The sequence below is a fragment of the Phocoena sinus genome, chromosome 1 (assembly GCF_008692025.1).
Source record: "Phocoena sinus isolate mPhoSin1 chromosome 1, mPhoSin1.pri, whole genome shotgun sequence".
Classification (NCBI taxonomy): Eukaryota; Metazoa; Chordata; class Mammalia; order Artiodactyla; family Phocoenidae; genus Phocoena; species Phocoena sinus.
This window is the reverse complement of record NC_045763.1, coordinates 29,856,985-29,873,728: the sequence shown is the minus strand read 5'-3', so window position 1 is coordinate 29,873,728 and position 16,744 is coordinate 29,856,985. Positions and strand designations below refer to the sequence as shown.

Below are 16,744 nucleotides of genomic sequence, written 5' to 3'. Positions count from 1 at the left end.
ATGCAAGGTGGGGCTGTTGGGAGGGCCTGTGGAGCATACCTGCACCACAGAGTTATACCCACCCTAAGGCAAGGGGACCACCCTTTTAAGTCCCAGTATCATTCAGTCATTGGTTACACACTACCCCAATGGGAAGAAGTGAGAATAGTTCTCTAGAGAGAAGGGCAGCCTGTGAATGGAACCAAGACTCAAACCCATGTCTGCTACATCCAGAACACACTCTCTGAACCTCTGCACTGTATCTAAACATTTGCTTCCTGGGTGTCCCAATACATTCAAATTTGGGGCATCATCTTGCCCTTAATGTTCAAGTAAAATGACCCATCCTTGCCTGTGTTTGGGGGATAGAGATGGGGGAACAGCCTCTCCCCAGCAACATCTCTGAGATGCCCCAGGGCTTCTGGTTTCTCCTAATCACCTCTTGTTCCAACTTCCTTCTCTGCTGAATTTTCCATCCCCTCTCATCCCACCTCCTGCACCTCTTGTCCTCTTTCTACCCTGATTCACCCTATGCTGGACTCTGCCCACCTTCCTTCACTGTCCCCAAAGAGCACAAGTTGGGGTAAGTTTTCTGTGACCAACTTTACCAAATGATGGGGCTCCTGTAAGGAGGGAGATGACAGCACACACAGATCAGGCTAACTGGGCACTAAGAACCAGACATCACTGTGTTACTATGGCCCTTCCTGCCGTGGCCTCACCCGCCTTTGGTCCTGGGCTATATTGTCCTCTTCTTTCTCTCTTTTTGGGCCCACTTCCTGTCTATTCCCTTTCGCCTGGGCCATTCTCTCCAATCCTCCCCACACAAAAATTCAGCATTCCATCTTTGTTTCTTTTGCACAGCAATTCAGTACTATCATCGTCTTATCTTCTCCATCCAGGCTCTAAGGTGCTTTTCCCTCTGAGATAAAGGCTTCCCTTCCCCTGGAAGAGGTCATAGACTACAGCCCACTGGCCAAATCCAGCTCACCACCTGTTTTTGTAAATAAAACTTCATTGAAACATAGCCTCATCCATTGTTTACATATGCTGCTTTCATGCTACAATGGAAGAGTCCATTAGACCTTCTGGCCCACAAAGCCAAAAATATTTACTATCTGCTCCTTTACAGAAAATATTTGTCAACCCCTGCCCTAGAATGTAGAAGCTCAGAATTCGTTTTGTTTTTCTAAATAGCATTGTTTCACTCCTACTTTAATAACTGCCCTTTACTAAGTCCTCACCATGTCCCATGCATTTAGCTACATTGTTTTCTTTCTTCCACGCAACAATCAACCCTTGGAAGTGTGTACCCCATTTTGCAGATGGAGAAACTGAGTCTCAGAGAGAGTAACTTCCTTCAGTGGGTAGAGCCAGGGTTTGGACTGAGGCCTGACTGTCTCTGGAACCTAAGTTAGGAACAGCTGATTACCGTACATGCTGGTTATGGTCATCTATGGTTATCTGTTTATTGTCAGCTGAGTCCTCCTTAAGAGCAGGGGCCCAGGAATGACTTCTCTTATCCCAGCACCCAGTGACAAGTGGGCAGATACCAGTGGGTATTCATGGGACTGAATTGTGTATCCACCGGGCTTGGGTCTCAGTGGTTTGAGACCCCCTCTCTCTTCTCCTCCCCACCTGCCAAGGTCTGAGAGACAAGCAAGGATGTGTGAAGCCCTAGGAAATGGCCCATTGTCCCATGACCTTTGATCCTCATTTGGGATGGGGCTCTCTAATGACTAGATTTCTCCCCAGCCTTTCTTAGAAGAATTTTTTTGGATGTTTACATTTTAAAATATTAAAAATAATACTCATTCATTGTAAATAATATGGAAAAATCAAGAAACTACAAAGAGCAAGATTAAAAGTATCCATAAACCTCTTCTTCCCAGAGAAACTCACTGGTACCATGGTATAAATCCTTCCAGTTTTTTTTCTGTAAATATAGTTATGTGCTTTTTATTTGATAAATAGGTTTCATACTGTAATATTATTTTGTTGCCTTTGGGGGTGGGCAGGATGAGCATTTCCTGTACCATTAAGTATGTTTTAAGAGCGTTTTTTAAAAGCTTTTTTCCTTATTACCAAAGCTCCGTGCAGAACATTTGCGGGGGAAAGCACTAAGCAAAAGCAATCCGTTATCTTTTTACTTTATAGAAAGAACCTCTGGTAACATTTTGGTGTACGCCCTTCTGGTATGTCCTTTTTGATTTTAATTGGAATTGCATTAAATTTGTAAATTAATTTGAGGAGAGCTGACATCTTTACAATATTGAGCCTTCCCTTCCAGGAGAAAGTTATGTCTCTCCATTTATTCAAGTCTTCTTTTATGTCCCCCAGTAAAGGTTTGTAGTTTTCTTGATAAAGGAATAGCACATTTATTGTAAAGTATCTTATTCTTTTGTTGTTGCTTTTGTGAATAGGGTCTCTTTTTCCCCCTGTAATTCCTCACTGTTTATTGCTGATTTATAGGAAGGCTGTACATTTTTCTATATATGTTTTATATGCTGGTCCCCTGATGAGCTTCCTGTTTACTTTCTACTAGGTTTTGATATGATTCTCTTGAGTTTTTAAGAGAATGGTAATAAGCGTCTGCAAATAATGTGTCTTTTCTCTGACTGCATGACCACGATTTGTTATTTTTGCCTTATATACTATGATTTTAAAGGCTGTTTTATTATGGAGGACGTCTGTCACATATATTTAGGGAGAATGGTATAATGAATCCCTGTGTACCCACCACCTGGCCCCAGCAATCAGCGACCCATGGCCTTTCCTGTCCTATCTGCATTCCCTTCACATCCACCCCTCCCATATTATTCTGAAGCAAATCCCGGACACCATATCCTGCCATCCAACACCCTGACTGTTAATGCCTGCTAGTTGTTCTGCCATATGGATGGGTTTTAATATATTGAGTAATCTGCTTTTGAACATCAAGTTGTTTCTAGTTTTTTCAATATTATTTCAAGATACTATTTCAAGAACATCCTTATACATAAATGTTTATGTTACTCTAACTTTTTCTAAATTTGTATCCATAGAAATGGGATTACTGGATCTTATGGTATTTTGATCCCTTATTTTCCTTGAAACACATACACACAATCCCATGATGGCTTTTCTGATTAGAAATATAACACATGTTCCCTGCAGAACTTTTTGAAAATACAGAAAAAGCACAAAGAAGGGAATTCAAATCGCCCGTAATCCTCCCACTCAGAGAGACCCCCTCTTCACATCTGGGGACACAGTCTGCTCGTCGTCTTACAGATGTGCTCATCATGTTCCTGCATCCCCACACAGACTCACATGCATGCACTCTCTGTGTTACAAACTGTAAGCCTGCTGGAATACCCACGGGGGTGGGAGGGCAGCAGATTTATTTGTTTACTTTTTAAAATATTCACTGTTTTTTTAAAACAATTGAACAACCCGGATACCCATCAACTGGTGGTGAACGGGTAAATAAAATGTGGTACATCCGTAGAAAGTAATACTATTTAACCATAAAAAGAAATGATGTCCTGACACGTGCTACAACATAGATGGGCCTCAGAAGTGTAATGCTCAGTGAAAGAAACCAGATGCAGAAGACCACACACTGCATGATTCCACTTAAATGAAATGCCTGGAAAAGACCAATCTCTAGAAACAGAAAGTAAATGAGTAGTTGCCTGAGGCTGGAGGATAGGGTGTGAAAACAATGATTGACTGTAAGTGGGCACCAGGGATCTTATCGGGGTGATGGAAATGTTCAGTAGCTGGATTGTGGTGATGGTCACACAATTTAGTAAATTTGCTAAAAATCATTGTACACTTAAAACGGTGAATTTTGTGAAATTTCTTCATGTAAATAATACCACAATTAAGTTGATTTTTTTTTAAGAATAGAGGTTTATTTTGGGAAAATAAGCAGAAAGAACAAAATAAGAAATCTATTACATAGGACTGTACACTTTTGTTGTTTTGAAATGCCTCCTCTTGTCAATGATATGACTCCCTCCTCATCTTCCTTCTATTCTTCCTCTTCTAACGTGGGGTCACACTGCATCTCCTGCTTTACAACTTTTGTTTTTCACTTAAAAATATATAATGGGGCTTCCCTGGTGGTGCAGTGATTGAGAGTCCGCCTGCCGATGCAGGGGACACGGGTTCGTGCCCTGGTCCGGGAGGATCCCACATGCCGCGGAGCGGCTGGGCCTGTGGGCCATGGCCGCTGAGCCTGCGCGTCCGGAGCCTGTGCTCCACAACGGGAGAGACCACAACAGTGAGAGGCCCGCGTACCGCAAAAAAAAAAAAAAAAAAAAAAGTATATATATATATATATATCATGGATACTTCCCGATCATTACATGTTTCCTATTATATGGGAATATATAACAAATTGCCAATTGCCATTTATTTACTGTTTCTCTGGTGTTGAGCATCTCTAGATCTGCCTCCTCACACATGATCTGCGTGCCCATCGTTGGAATCAATTCCTAGAAACCAGAGATATGAGTTCAATATGTGAGCATTTTTAAGGCTTTTGATACATTTCTAATGGCCATCAAGGAAGGAGGGTGTACCGGTTCCCACTTCTACCAACAGTTAAGCAAATGATTGTTTCCAAACACCCTCGGCAAAGCTGGGACAGGCAAAAATGGTATTTCACTGTTGGTTTAAATTGAGTTTATTTGACTATTAGAGTGGATGCACATTTCTTCATATGTGTTAATAGCTCCTTTGTATTCTTTTTTTTTCTTTTGTGAAATGCCCATCCTTGCCCTTTGTACGTTTTTGTATTGGAGGATTTGTCTTTTTTAAGTGCTTTTTATAAAATAAGAACATCAACCTTTATACTGCCATATATGTTACCTATATTATTTCCCGGTTTGTTGTTTGCTATTTAATTCTGTTTATGAAAATTTTGAAATCTACACATTTAATATTATGTCTGTGGAGTTATAAATCTTTCTCCTATGGTTTCTGACTATTGGAATGTCTAGGAAGGCCTCCTCCACCTCAATATTGTAAAATATTCACCTATATTGTCTTTTTAGGTAGTTTAGTAGAGTTATTTGCCCCCCTTCCTTCCCTTATTTCTTGCTATTTAATCTTTGCTCCATCTGGAACTTTTTTTTTTCTTTTGATATATAGCTTAAGATTGGAATCTAAATTAAATTTCTCCCAAATAATTGAATAATTGTCTCAGCACAATTAATGAATAATTCATCTTCTACCTTCTGATTGGAAATAGCCATCTTTATCATGTCTTAAATACTTATCTCTACTTGAATCTTTTTCTGGGGGCTTTTATCTCGTTCCATTGGCCTAACTGTGTTCTCATATACCATTAGGACATGGTTTTAATTATTTTGGCTTTATGGTATATTTTAAATCTGGCAGTGCAAGCTATCTCTCATCTCTTTTTAGGCTGTCTCCTGTTTAATCTTCCAGATGTATTTTAGAGTCATTTTGTCAAGTTAAATAATATACACACACACACACACACACACACACACACACACACACACACACATATTCTTCTATGATTCTGACTGGAATTACATTAAGCTGAAAAAGTAATTTGGAGAAAAACTGACACCTCTACCCTTGACCCTACCTACCTAAGAACATGACATGCCTCCTCGTTTAAATCTATTTTCATGTCTCTCACTTAAGGTTTTTTTGTCATTTTTAATATTGGAGTTGGTTCATGATTAGTTATTTACTATTTTGTTGATATTGTAAAGGAAATCTTTTTGCCATTAAGTTTTTACTTGTTGTTGCTGATTTAAAGAAACACCTAATTTGTGCTAACTGGTCATTGAACTTGAGTCTCCTACTAGTTCTTACTAGTTTTCATGTTTAGGGATTATTATAAAAGATTTTAGGAAGGCATTTATATCACTGGCAAATAAGAATTTTTTTCTTTCCAAGGGATGTGCCTCTAAATTCTTTTTCCTTCTTATTTCATTGGTTAATGATGTGGTGTGACTCTACACACCTCCTCTTTTTTTTTCCTTTAATGAGAATGCCTCTAGTGTTTCACCATTAGTGATATTAAAGGCCAATTTGAGCTGAAGATGCTTCAAGGAAGTATCTCTTCTAGAGCTAGATTTTTAAGCATTCTTTTTTTTTAACATCTTTATTGGAGTATAATTGCTTTACAATGTTGTGTTAGTTTCTGCTGTATAACAAAGTGAATCAGCTATACGTACACATATATCCCCATATCCCCTCACTCTTGTGTCTCCCTCCCACCCTCCCTACCCCACCCCTCTAGGTGATCACATAGCACCGAGCTCATCTCCCTGTGCTATGCGGCTGCTTCCCACTAGCTATTTATTTTACATTTGGTAATGTGTATATGTCAGTGCCACTCTCTCACTTTGTCCCAGCTTACCCTTCCCCCTCCCCATGTCCTCAAGTCCATTCTCTACGTCTGTGTCTGTATTCCTGTCCTGCCCCTAGGTTCTTCAGAACCTGTTTTTTTTTTTTTTTTAGATTCCATATATATATGTGTTAGCATACGGTATTTGTTTTTCTCTTTCTGACTTACTTCACTCTGCATGACAGACTCTGGGTCCATCCACCTCACTACAAATAACTCAATTTCGTTTCTTTTAATGGCTGAGTGATATTCCACTGTATATATGTGCCACATCTTCTTTATCCATTCGTCTGTCGATGGACACTTAGGTTGCTTCCATGTCCTGGCTATTGTAAATAGTGCTGCAATGAACATTGTGGTACATGACTCTTTTTGAATTATGGTTTTCTCAGGGTATATGCCCAGTAGTGGGATTGCTGGGTCATATGGTAGTTCTACTTTTAGTTTTGTAAGGAACCTCCATACTGTCCTCCATAGTGGCTGTATCAATTTACATTCCCACCAAATTTAATCAAATGCCTTCCTGTATTTTGTGAGTTGGTCATATCTTTTTCCCTTTGAACTGTTCATGTGATGGAATGATATTCATAGATGTCTTTATATTGAACCACGCTTATACTCCTGGAATACAACTCTGTGGTCATGGCATGTTATCCTTGTAATAATATTCTGGTAGATTCTACTTGTCAGCACGGTATTGAGAATTTTCATAGCAATATTCATAAGTTGGTCATTTTATTTGGGCTCTGTTTGTCAGTCTCTGTTATTAGGAATTTGCTAGCTGAGTGAAATGAACTCGGAGGATTTTCATATTTCTTACGCTCCAACACAATTTCTACGTATGGGAGTAATCTGGCATATTATTGAACATTTGGGGGAAGAATCTTGCCCATAATACCGTCTGAACCAAGCGTCTTTCTTGGCAGCCCTCCTCCTTCCCCAGCACACACAATTGTACCCATCTCTCGCAGGAGGAATCTTTGAGTATGCAGACGGCCCCAACGCCCAGATCATGAATGCCGAGGAGCACGCCTTTCGATTTTCTGCCAACATCATCAACAGAAACAGGACACTGCTGCCCAACACAACCTTGACCTACGACATCCAGAGGATTCACTTCCACGACAGCTTCGAGGCCACCAAGAAGGGTGAGTGGGCCGCCCCCACTGCTCTTTCTGGCCTTGGGAGGGATAAGGCTGTGTTTGCTGTCCAAGGTCCTTAAAATGTGCCAAAGCTCTGGTTGGGTTTGGGGCCTAGAGCCTTTTCTGCGTGGTTTCAGGACCGGCCTCTGGCGCGGTTCGCTTAGGCCGTGTCATCTCTCAGGAGCGGCAGTTTGTCCGTCAGGAGTTTCCAGGCCACAGGCAAAGGCCATGAGGGAATGAGGGGGCCTCGGGAAGGGGTGGGGTATGAGAGGTGGGCTCCTGAGATGGGTAAGGAGGCCAGCCCAGGTCTCCAAATCCTCTGAACCAAAGCCAGCGCTTTCAAACTTAGTTTTTCTTTCATTGAAATCCTGCCCAGGATATCAGTATTTAAAATATACATAAAACAGATTATGTAGAAGTTCAAATATGCAACACTTACTTGCCATAAAAAGACTTACTAGAAACAAAAACAGCTCCTGCTATAGGTACAACAATTCGACCCCAGCTGTGGATGACACTTGAAGTCTGACATTGGCCTCAGCATTCAGTACGTTTCCATATTATTTTTTTGACTGCATAATAACAAGAAAACCATAATTCACAAAAATAATTGTAGTAAATCCAATCATAGTTTTCCCCATATCTGAATTTTAAGAAATCAAAAATAAAATACTGGGCTGTGTTCTTTCCCATTAGTGACACATTTACAATAAACTCCAATGACTGCACAGAAAGGACTGAAGAATTTATTCTAAGATCCTCACTAAAAAAACAAGGTAACTTGTCGACACCTGAATGAGCTAGCAGGTTCCAATGTGGCGTATAGCACGTTTGAGTATACCAGTATGCTCTTTTTTTGCTGTCTTTAAAAATATCATTCATATATATGTGTAATTGGAATTTAACTTAAAGTCTTAGATAACTCTGGAAATAACTTCCATAGAACCCTAGAGTTCCATGGAACTCTATTAAAAAAAAACCCTCAGACCTAAGGAGTCTCATTCCCAGGGTCATCCTTCCTATCGTATGCTAGCATAGCCCCTTGCTTCTCTTCTTCAAGGCCTTTATCACAATTTGTAATTAAATAATTGTGTGTATTTAATGTCTTTCTCCTCCTCTCCAACACAGCTGAGAGGAAGGCTCCTTCTTCTTAACTGATATAGCCCTGGCACCTAAACGACTGGTCTATATTAAGTGCTCAATGAAATGACCATTGAATGAATCAATGAATGAGAGTAGTGTGAGAACGGGGCATGAGGGGCTGAGCATCATTGCCCAGAATCCTTGTCAGCTGAGCTGACAGCATTATCCATGCATCTCGGGGAGACACGCCCATCCACAAGATCCCCTTGGTCTTTCTAAGGGGTTCCCAGTGGCTAATCAAGGTGTCCTGGGCTCTCAGGTACAGACCTGCCAAGGTGCTGCCTGCTGCCATTTCTGTTTCCCAAAACCCCATTGCGGGTAAACACCTCAGTATAGAAAGGCAGAGTAGCACGGGCCTGGAGCCAGACATCCTGGAACTGCCCCCTGTCCATTCTGATATTAGTTGTGTGACCTTGCACAAAACACCCAGTGCCTCAGCTTTTTTTCGTCTTCACCTCTGTGAAGTGCTTGGGACAGTACCTGGCACATATGAAGTACCATTGGCCTTGTTCTTATTACATTGGCTGCCTTGCTCTCCACTCCCTGAGCCATCAGGTCAGGGGCCTCACACCTTCCGGCGCTCTCCCACTGCCGGTGCCTGCCTCTCCCACCCTGCTTCTCCTGGCATGGTGTGCTGAAGGTCGAGGGTTTCCTGGCATTGAACACAGCTGTCACTGACATTTTAGAGGCCACTGCCTCAGGGCCAAGCTGCACACAGACTAGAGGCACCCCACCCTGTTAGCCTTGTAGAGTGGTCCTTCGCCCACCACTCCATCCCTCCTCTCCCCGTGCTGACGTGCACTCCTCCCTGCCCACATCCTCCACATCCTCCTAGCTCTTTGCCAACATACACTGCGGCCAGCACCGTGTGGTCAGGTCTCCATCTCCCTGCTGAGAGTCCATGCTGGCACCCTCTGCCCAGCCTTGTCCAGCTAGAAAATGACTGACCTCAATCAAAAATCACTGCTCAGTGAAAAGGTCAAGACACAGAACAAATGCCCGGAGACGGAACAGAGAGGCCCGCATGGACACCACCCCGCTAAGGGCTGGGTTGTGTCTTCTGTACCTTTTGTCTAAAATTCACTAAAGGAATAGATGACTCTTGAGTGGTGCACGTGCCACTCAGCACAGGGACCTTCCCCGGCGGTGAGCCCGGGACAGGGCTTCAGAGCCTGCTGAGGCACTTCCTCCAGCAGGGGCTCACAATCCCACACTATGTGGAGTTGCCTGGCGGTGGCTGAGGAGACCCGAGACGGAAACACTCAGCTCTGGAAGTCCAGCCAGATGGGTCCAAGTGACCAAAGCCACAGCCCCTCCCCATTCTACAGCAGGTCACGTGCCTTGTTTGTTGGAGGGCCTACCTAGTCCAGCACTGACGTGACCCTCCAGACACATCTGTGCCACTGGCTCCCTCAGTCTCTGGGTTCTAGCCATCCCTGCCATCCTCAGGTGCCATGCTTCCTCCCACCTCAGGGCTTTTGCACATGCTGTTCCCTCTGCTTATAACTCCCTTTCCCCATCCCACCTCTTTGTCTAAGGAACTCCTCCTCTCAGCCTTCTGGTCCTCATGGGAGCCCTCCGCAAGTCTCTGGACAAGGTCAGGTCTCCCTGCTTCCATCTTATAACACCCTGGACCTTTTTTTCACATCCCTGACCCCTGGTGGTGTGGGTATAATTATGTGATTATCGTCCATCTGTTCCGCTAGATTGCACGTCCCTTTGCCTCCTCACTAGCGTACTGTAGAATCACGGTTCTGACTGCTGGTGCCATATACCAGTTTTGCCTGTTTTGGAACTTTACATGAGTAGAATACCAATGTGTACTTTTGGAGTCTTGCTTCTTTCACCCTACAGTAGATCTGTGAGATTCATCTATATTGTTGAATGTAACAGTAGTCTCTTGTTCTTCATTGTCGTGTAGTGTTCCATTAGACGAATAGACCACAGTTTTTAAAAATCAAATTTACTGTTGAGTATTTGAGTTGTTTCCATTTAAGTCCACAGAGTAGTTCTGCTATGAACATTCTCATCGATGTCTTTTGGCGCACAAACGCGCAAGTTTTTCGTTGGATACATACCCAGGAGTGGAAATGTGAGGTCATCCAATGTGCATATGTTCAGCCTAACAGTTTTCCAAAGTTGCTGTACCAGTTGGCACTCCCCCCAGTAATGCAAGACGGTAGTAGTTGCTCCACATCATTGCTAACTCGTGGTAAAGTCCGTTTTATTTTCGGTGGTTTACGTGGCAGATGTCTCACTGTGGTTTTATTTTGTATTTCTCTGATGACCAGAGATATCGAGCGTCTTTTCAGATACTAAGAGATCATTTGGAGCTTCCCTTTCTTGGAGGGCCTTTTGGAGGCTTTCAACCACTTTTGAAAATTGAGTTGCTTGTCATTTTCATATTGATTTGTATGAGTCTTTTATGTATTCTGGATATGTGTCCTTTGCTGGATATACATATTGCATATATCTCTTACAGATGAGCATACCTTTTCACTCTCTTCGTAGTACCTTTTGAGGAGCAAACTTTTTCATTTAAAGGAGTCCAATTTATCAATATTTTCCATTATGACTAATGCCTTTTGTGTTCTGTTTTTGTCTATCCTAAGGTCATGAAGATATTCTCCTATGTTCTCTTCTGGAAGCTCTATTGTTTTATCTTTCATAGTTAACTCTATGATCTATCTCAAATTGATTTTCTGGGTCGGGTGGGAGGTAGGAGGTGAGGCTTATTTTTTCTACACAATGCTGGTGGGAATGAAAACTGGTTCAACTTCTCAGGAGAACCGTTTGGAGTATCTACTAAAGTGAAATGTACGTCTGGAAGGTTGTTCCTAGCCACTTTCTTGATAATAGCCAAAAGTTGGAAATAAATGAAAGGTCCGTCAACAGAAGAATGGATAGGTTGGGGGTACAGTTATACAATGGAATCGAATCAGCAATAAAAACAGAACCAGCTCTTGCTACGCACACCATCACAGATGAGGCTCACAGACATATTTTTGAGTGAATGAACAGTGATCACCTCTGGAAGAGGGATATGAACTGGAAAGGGGAAGACAGAACCTTCTTAGGTGTTGGAAATGTGCTATGTTTTGATCTAAGTAGTAGTTACATGAGTTCAGTTATATGTAAAAATTCATAAAATTCTGTGCTTAAAATTAGTGCACTTTACTGAATTGTATTATATCTCAATAAAAAAATGTAAGTGGCTCCTCTCTACTGTCACTCTCCCTTAATGTCCTTTTGATAACATACCTAAGACAGACCCCTGCTGTGGTTAGAAGCACCCCTGTCTGACCCTGGAGGCATTTCTGCTGTTGGAGTATGCTGCCCATTGGGGACCCTCCATCCCTCGGGGAACCCCATGTTCTGTGATCTTTATTTTTTCTTTTGATCTTTGGTTTTTAAAAATGTATTCCTCGGGAGCATCATTAGGACTCTCCCAGAGGGGTGAACTTGGGCCTCATTCTAATTAACCCAATGATAATTCATTTTTCCTAGGCAGAGGTTCTCATCACAGCTGGATCCAGCCACCTTGGGCCATGTGGGTTGAGGGGATGCAGAGGCACGGAGCCTGACACCACCTGCCCTGCCAGCTCTGGTTGAATTAGTCCTTTCCTCCACATGAGGCCCAGGAGGCCTTTCCCCATCTTTAGTTTTAAATGTTTTGTGGAAAATTAAAAGATCAGTGACTGTCAGGCAGTGCCTGAGCCAACAACCCAGAGAACGTCTGTGTTTTCTTCCAAGCCTGACCGGAGTGGGGCTGGAATCGACCCAGCCCTCCCCAGGCTCCTCTGCCTCCATTTATTCTCTGGGCTGCTCAATTCCTTTTAAGACACAAATTGATCGGGATAATTTTTGCTATAACTACAATTGCCATGCAAAGGGGGTGCGGGGTGGGGGGGAGCTGCATTCAGGCTGTAGACTCCTGCAATGACTGTGAACCACTGAGTTACTATAAAATGACCAGAAAATGGATTCAAAACTGAAGCCACAAATAATGTAATTACCGCTGTGTGTGCTCAGGGCTGCCAGAACAAGAGTTGGCTGCTGCCCTGGAAACATCTGGAGATAAAGCTGCTGTGGCGGCTGCTGCTCTAACCCTACCCTGGTCCCTTTGGGGCAGCGGTGTTCTTCCAGGCTGGAAGCTCCTCAGAGGGTGGAAGGAACATGGGAGGGATAGGAAAAGGGATGTGGAGAGAGGCCATGGAGAAGAAATAGGTGAAGGGCAGGACTGATGCCTCCTGCCGCCCAGCCGTGGGATCTAATCATTGCATCTCTGGGAGAATTGAAACCTAGTGTGGTCTTTATGATCGTATCCCACTGTCGTCACCACTATCAAAACCAATGCAGGATCACCACAGTTACTGTTATCACTGTCAGCCATGGCGTCACCTACGCTCTTCACATCAACACCACCGTCATCACCCCTACTGTCATCATCAGAATCACCGCGGTGACAACGACATCGTCATCATCACCAATCTCGTCAATACCAGCATCATCACCACCATTCCTGCTATCCTCATCCCTGTTACAGTCAATGGCGTTAACATCACCACGACCAATCCTATCAACACCATCAAAATTGTTACCAACCCCATTCACATCCTTGCCAACATCACCATCACCGTCATGGCATCAGCATCTTCATCATCCCTTCTCATCACCACCACCTTTACTGTTATCACCATCCACATTGCTATCACCTCCTCCTCATCAGCACTTACATCACCGTCATCGTTCCTACCATCATCATCGCCGTTACTGTCGTGACATTGACATATTTATCACCATGAGTCTCCTCATCACCGTCCCACCATTGCTATAACATCGTCACTTTCCACCCTCACCAGTGCCACCACCGTGATCATCAACAGCCTCACAGTATGGTCTTCACCATCACGACCGTCACAGCTGTCAGTACAGTTACCTTTATCATCATCATCACGATCGACGTCAAAATCAAGATCACTTCCTTCAAGATCCCTCTTACAATCCTCTGCATCGTCGTAATTTGTGGTGGGTCCACTCTCAGTCAAACGGGATCCCCAGACCTTGGGCCTGGGCAGCGGGCATGACCTAAGCAGCCGGGCTGGGTGAGGATGGAGGTGGCAGGGCAGCATTTGTCTGCCTGCTTCAGGGTATGGATCAAAGCAGGAAATGCAAAAGACAGGCTCTTGGAGGGGGTAGTGGGAGGGAATGAGATGCAGAAGTTATTCAACCGTCATCAATCAGAAGGTCCTAGAAGGAAAAGAAAAAGAGTAGAGACAGTAGATAGTAGACTGGAAACCAGGGACATCAGAGGACCGCTAGGAGGGTCAAAACAGAAAGAGGAGGTAGAGCATGAGAGACACCTACAGATTTCACAGCGTGCTTACATCTTCAGGTTTGGGCAAGAGGGAGTGACCAGGCCTGGATGGCTGTCCCGCACTATCGTCATTTCTTCCATATTGGTGTCCAGTCTCTAGGGCTACAAAATGCTCAGGGAGCACCTGCTCATAAGGGGACGAGTGGCCAGAGAGACATTCAGCAAACCCAGAGAGCAGAAGAAGAGCATGAATGGGCAGTGAGACTATAGGTCAGGGCATGTCCTCCTTGGGGCACGGGCCCTGAAAAGGAGAACTGTCCCCAAATTGGACCATTTACCAACAAGCCTAGAGTTCCAATTTTGGAAGCATTTATTATCTCTGGGGTTTATGTCACACACAGTCACACAGAGTGCTGCCCAAGGTTTATTCACTCTAGGGTGACAATAGCAGGGACGAAACAGTGCTTCCCAGACTTGATCTCCAGTCCCACCACTGTAGGAGCACCAGGAAGGCAACATGTGCCCTATTGTATGCCCTCTCTTGCACTTGGCATTGGCCACGAGGAATCCTGGTCACCCAGGAGATGCCCTCTGTGCTGGGCCTGCTACCTTCCACACATGGCTGTGCTGTCCCGTGTTCCAGGTGCTTCCATCAGACTCCTGGCAGTAACTAGCCTACCCCCCAGAGTGCTCTGTCACCCAGACCATAGTGGCATTCTCTGATGTTCTTGGGGGAAGTACAAATTTCAGGAGAAATAACTAAATTATACAATATCTCCTAATCCTAGGAGGCAATAAGGGAGGAGAGGTGGATATCAGTGGAGAGGAAAAATACCCTGAAGACCATACATTATGACCGATTCAAACCACCCTGTATCTTTGGATCCCTTAGCCCAGGCAAGAGGGGCTCTTTCCCAGGGCCTGTGCTTTGGAGGGGCTGCCCTTACCCTCCCCTGGTTGATGTCGCCTCTGAGTACAAGGAGTCATTCAGACCAAGGGGACTTGCCCACCAGGAGCCTGTGCCCTGCCCTTCTATTCTTTGCTCCAAGTATCTAGAACCCTGAATTGCCTGCCCACTTGGCTCTGTGCCCATCTCTAGGCCTGCACGAGCCTCTGCCCTGGCCTGTCCTCTGAAGGGAGAACCACACACCCATGGTCACAGTCCTAGGCCCTATGTAGGGGTGACCAAGAGACAGCTATTTGCAAGGAGTGTGGACAGAGCTTGGACATAAGAAGTGGGGTGTCCACATCCAAAGTTCAAGGCCCTTTATGGTTCAGGGTGGAACCAATGGTCAAAGAGGAGGGGGCAGTGTAGAGGCTGGTGCCTTGTCTCCCCACAGCACTGAGTAGGAGAAGTCTCCGTTCTCACCTGATTTACAGGTTGTTAGGAAGGCATATTTGCCAAGGTAGGAGAAAAGCACATGTTTTATATAACAGTTTGTTAGCTTGACTTAAAAACATTTAAATATTTAGCCACTTGGTATGTGGGCTTCTCTTTGTTCTTTGGCCCTGGGCCTTGTGAATCTTAGGGGTGAGCCTGAGCCCAGTAGGTCATTCCCAGAGGCTCTTGAGGCAGCCAGGATGTGTCTGAATCCACTGTGTGTCCACGTCTTGCCTCCTCCTACACGCATCATATGTTCATACGTGTGCACATAGTGTCATTCCCATGGCCACAGGCTGGTGGGTGCACTGATGCTCCATTGATGGTTGCAAGTGACAGAAAGCCACATCCTAACTTGCTTAAGCAAAAAGAGAATGTATTGTTCCATGTAACCCAAGTCCAGGGTTCCACTTGATCGTGGGTCTCACATTTCTTTCTCTCTCTTAGCTCTTCTGTCCCCCACACTGACTCCATTCACACACAAGCACTGTGCTTTTTCTGTGAGCACAGAGGGCCATTCCACCTCCACATCTTACCTCCTCCCAGGTCCAGTTAGAGCAGGAAGTTCCCCCTTTTCAGTGGGAGGTCTCGCACCATCCCATTGACTCCAACTGGTCACATGACCATCCTCCAAACCAATGTCTGTGGCCTGGGGGCAGTGAGTGAGCAGCCAGCTGGGGTCTGGGTCCTTAGCACTACCCCTCCGGGATTGGAAGTGGGAAAGGCAGTGGAGCCCAAAGGAAGACTAGAGACAGTTGCCAGAGAAAGGGCAGTGGCTCCTGGGGAGCCCCTGACTGCCCCTGAGAGGTCCCACTTTATGGATCTTTTAGACACAATCCCTGTAAGCCTATGCCCCGCTTTGAGGCCCAGCTGCCCTCGTTTCTGCTCGTTTCATGCTCTGCTGTGACCGCTGATGCTTGCCCTTCCCAGAAGGATCTACAGTCTGACCTGCTTGAGTCCTTGGGCCTCCCCCAGGAATGTGAGCTGTTTGAAGGCAGGGATTCAGCATCCATTCACTCAGCACCTACTCAGACCAGGTTTAAGCACTGTTGAAACAGCAATAGACAACACAGATGAAGCCCTTGCCTCTCTGGAGCTTACCACATTCTAGTGGGAGGAGAAAGTCAACAAATGAACAAGACTTCAGTGGTCATTTAATAGATAAAGAAACAAAGCAGGTGTGGGTTTTCAGGAGTGTGGTTGCACAGGGATTGCTATTACAGGTTGGGTAGTGATGTGTTTCTAATAAGACACAAAGATGCAGAGACCTGGAGGAAGGGAAGGAAGGAGTCATGTGGATACCTGAGGGAAGAGCATTCCAGCCAAAGGGGACAGCACGTGCAAAGGCCCTGAGGCATGAGTGTGCTAAGCATGTTTGAGGAGCATCGTGGAAGCCAGTGGGG

At 44.6% G+C, this 16,744-nt stretch overlaps 1 protein-coding gene across 2 annotated transcripts in view; it reads left to right on the top strand.

Annotated features, from left to right (window-relative positions):
- GRIK3 (glutamate ionotropic receptor kainate type subunit 3) overlaps positions 1-16,744 on the top strand; it is a 231,446-nt gene that overhangs the window by 134,534 nt on the left and 80,168 nt on the right. For both annotated transcript variants that reach the window (XM_032639887.1, XM_032639895.1), the window contains exon 2: positions 7,330-7,506. In XM_032639887.1, the coding sequence (XP_032495778.1) occupies positions 7,330-7,506 (177 nt within the window). The remainder of the gene's footprint in view (positions 1-7,329; positions 7,507-16,744) is intronic.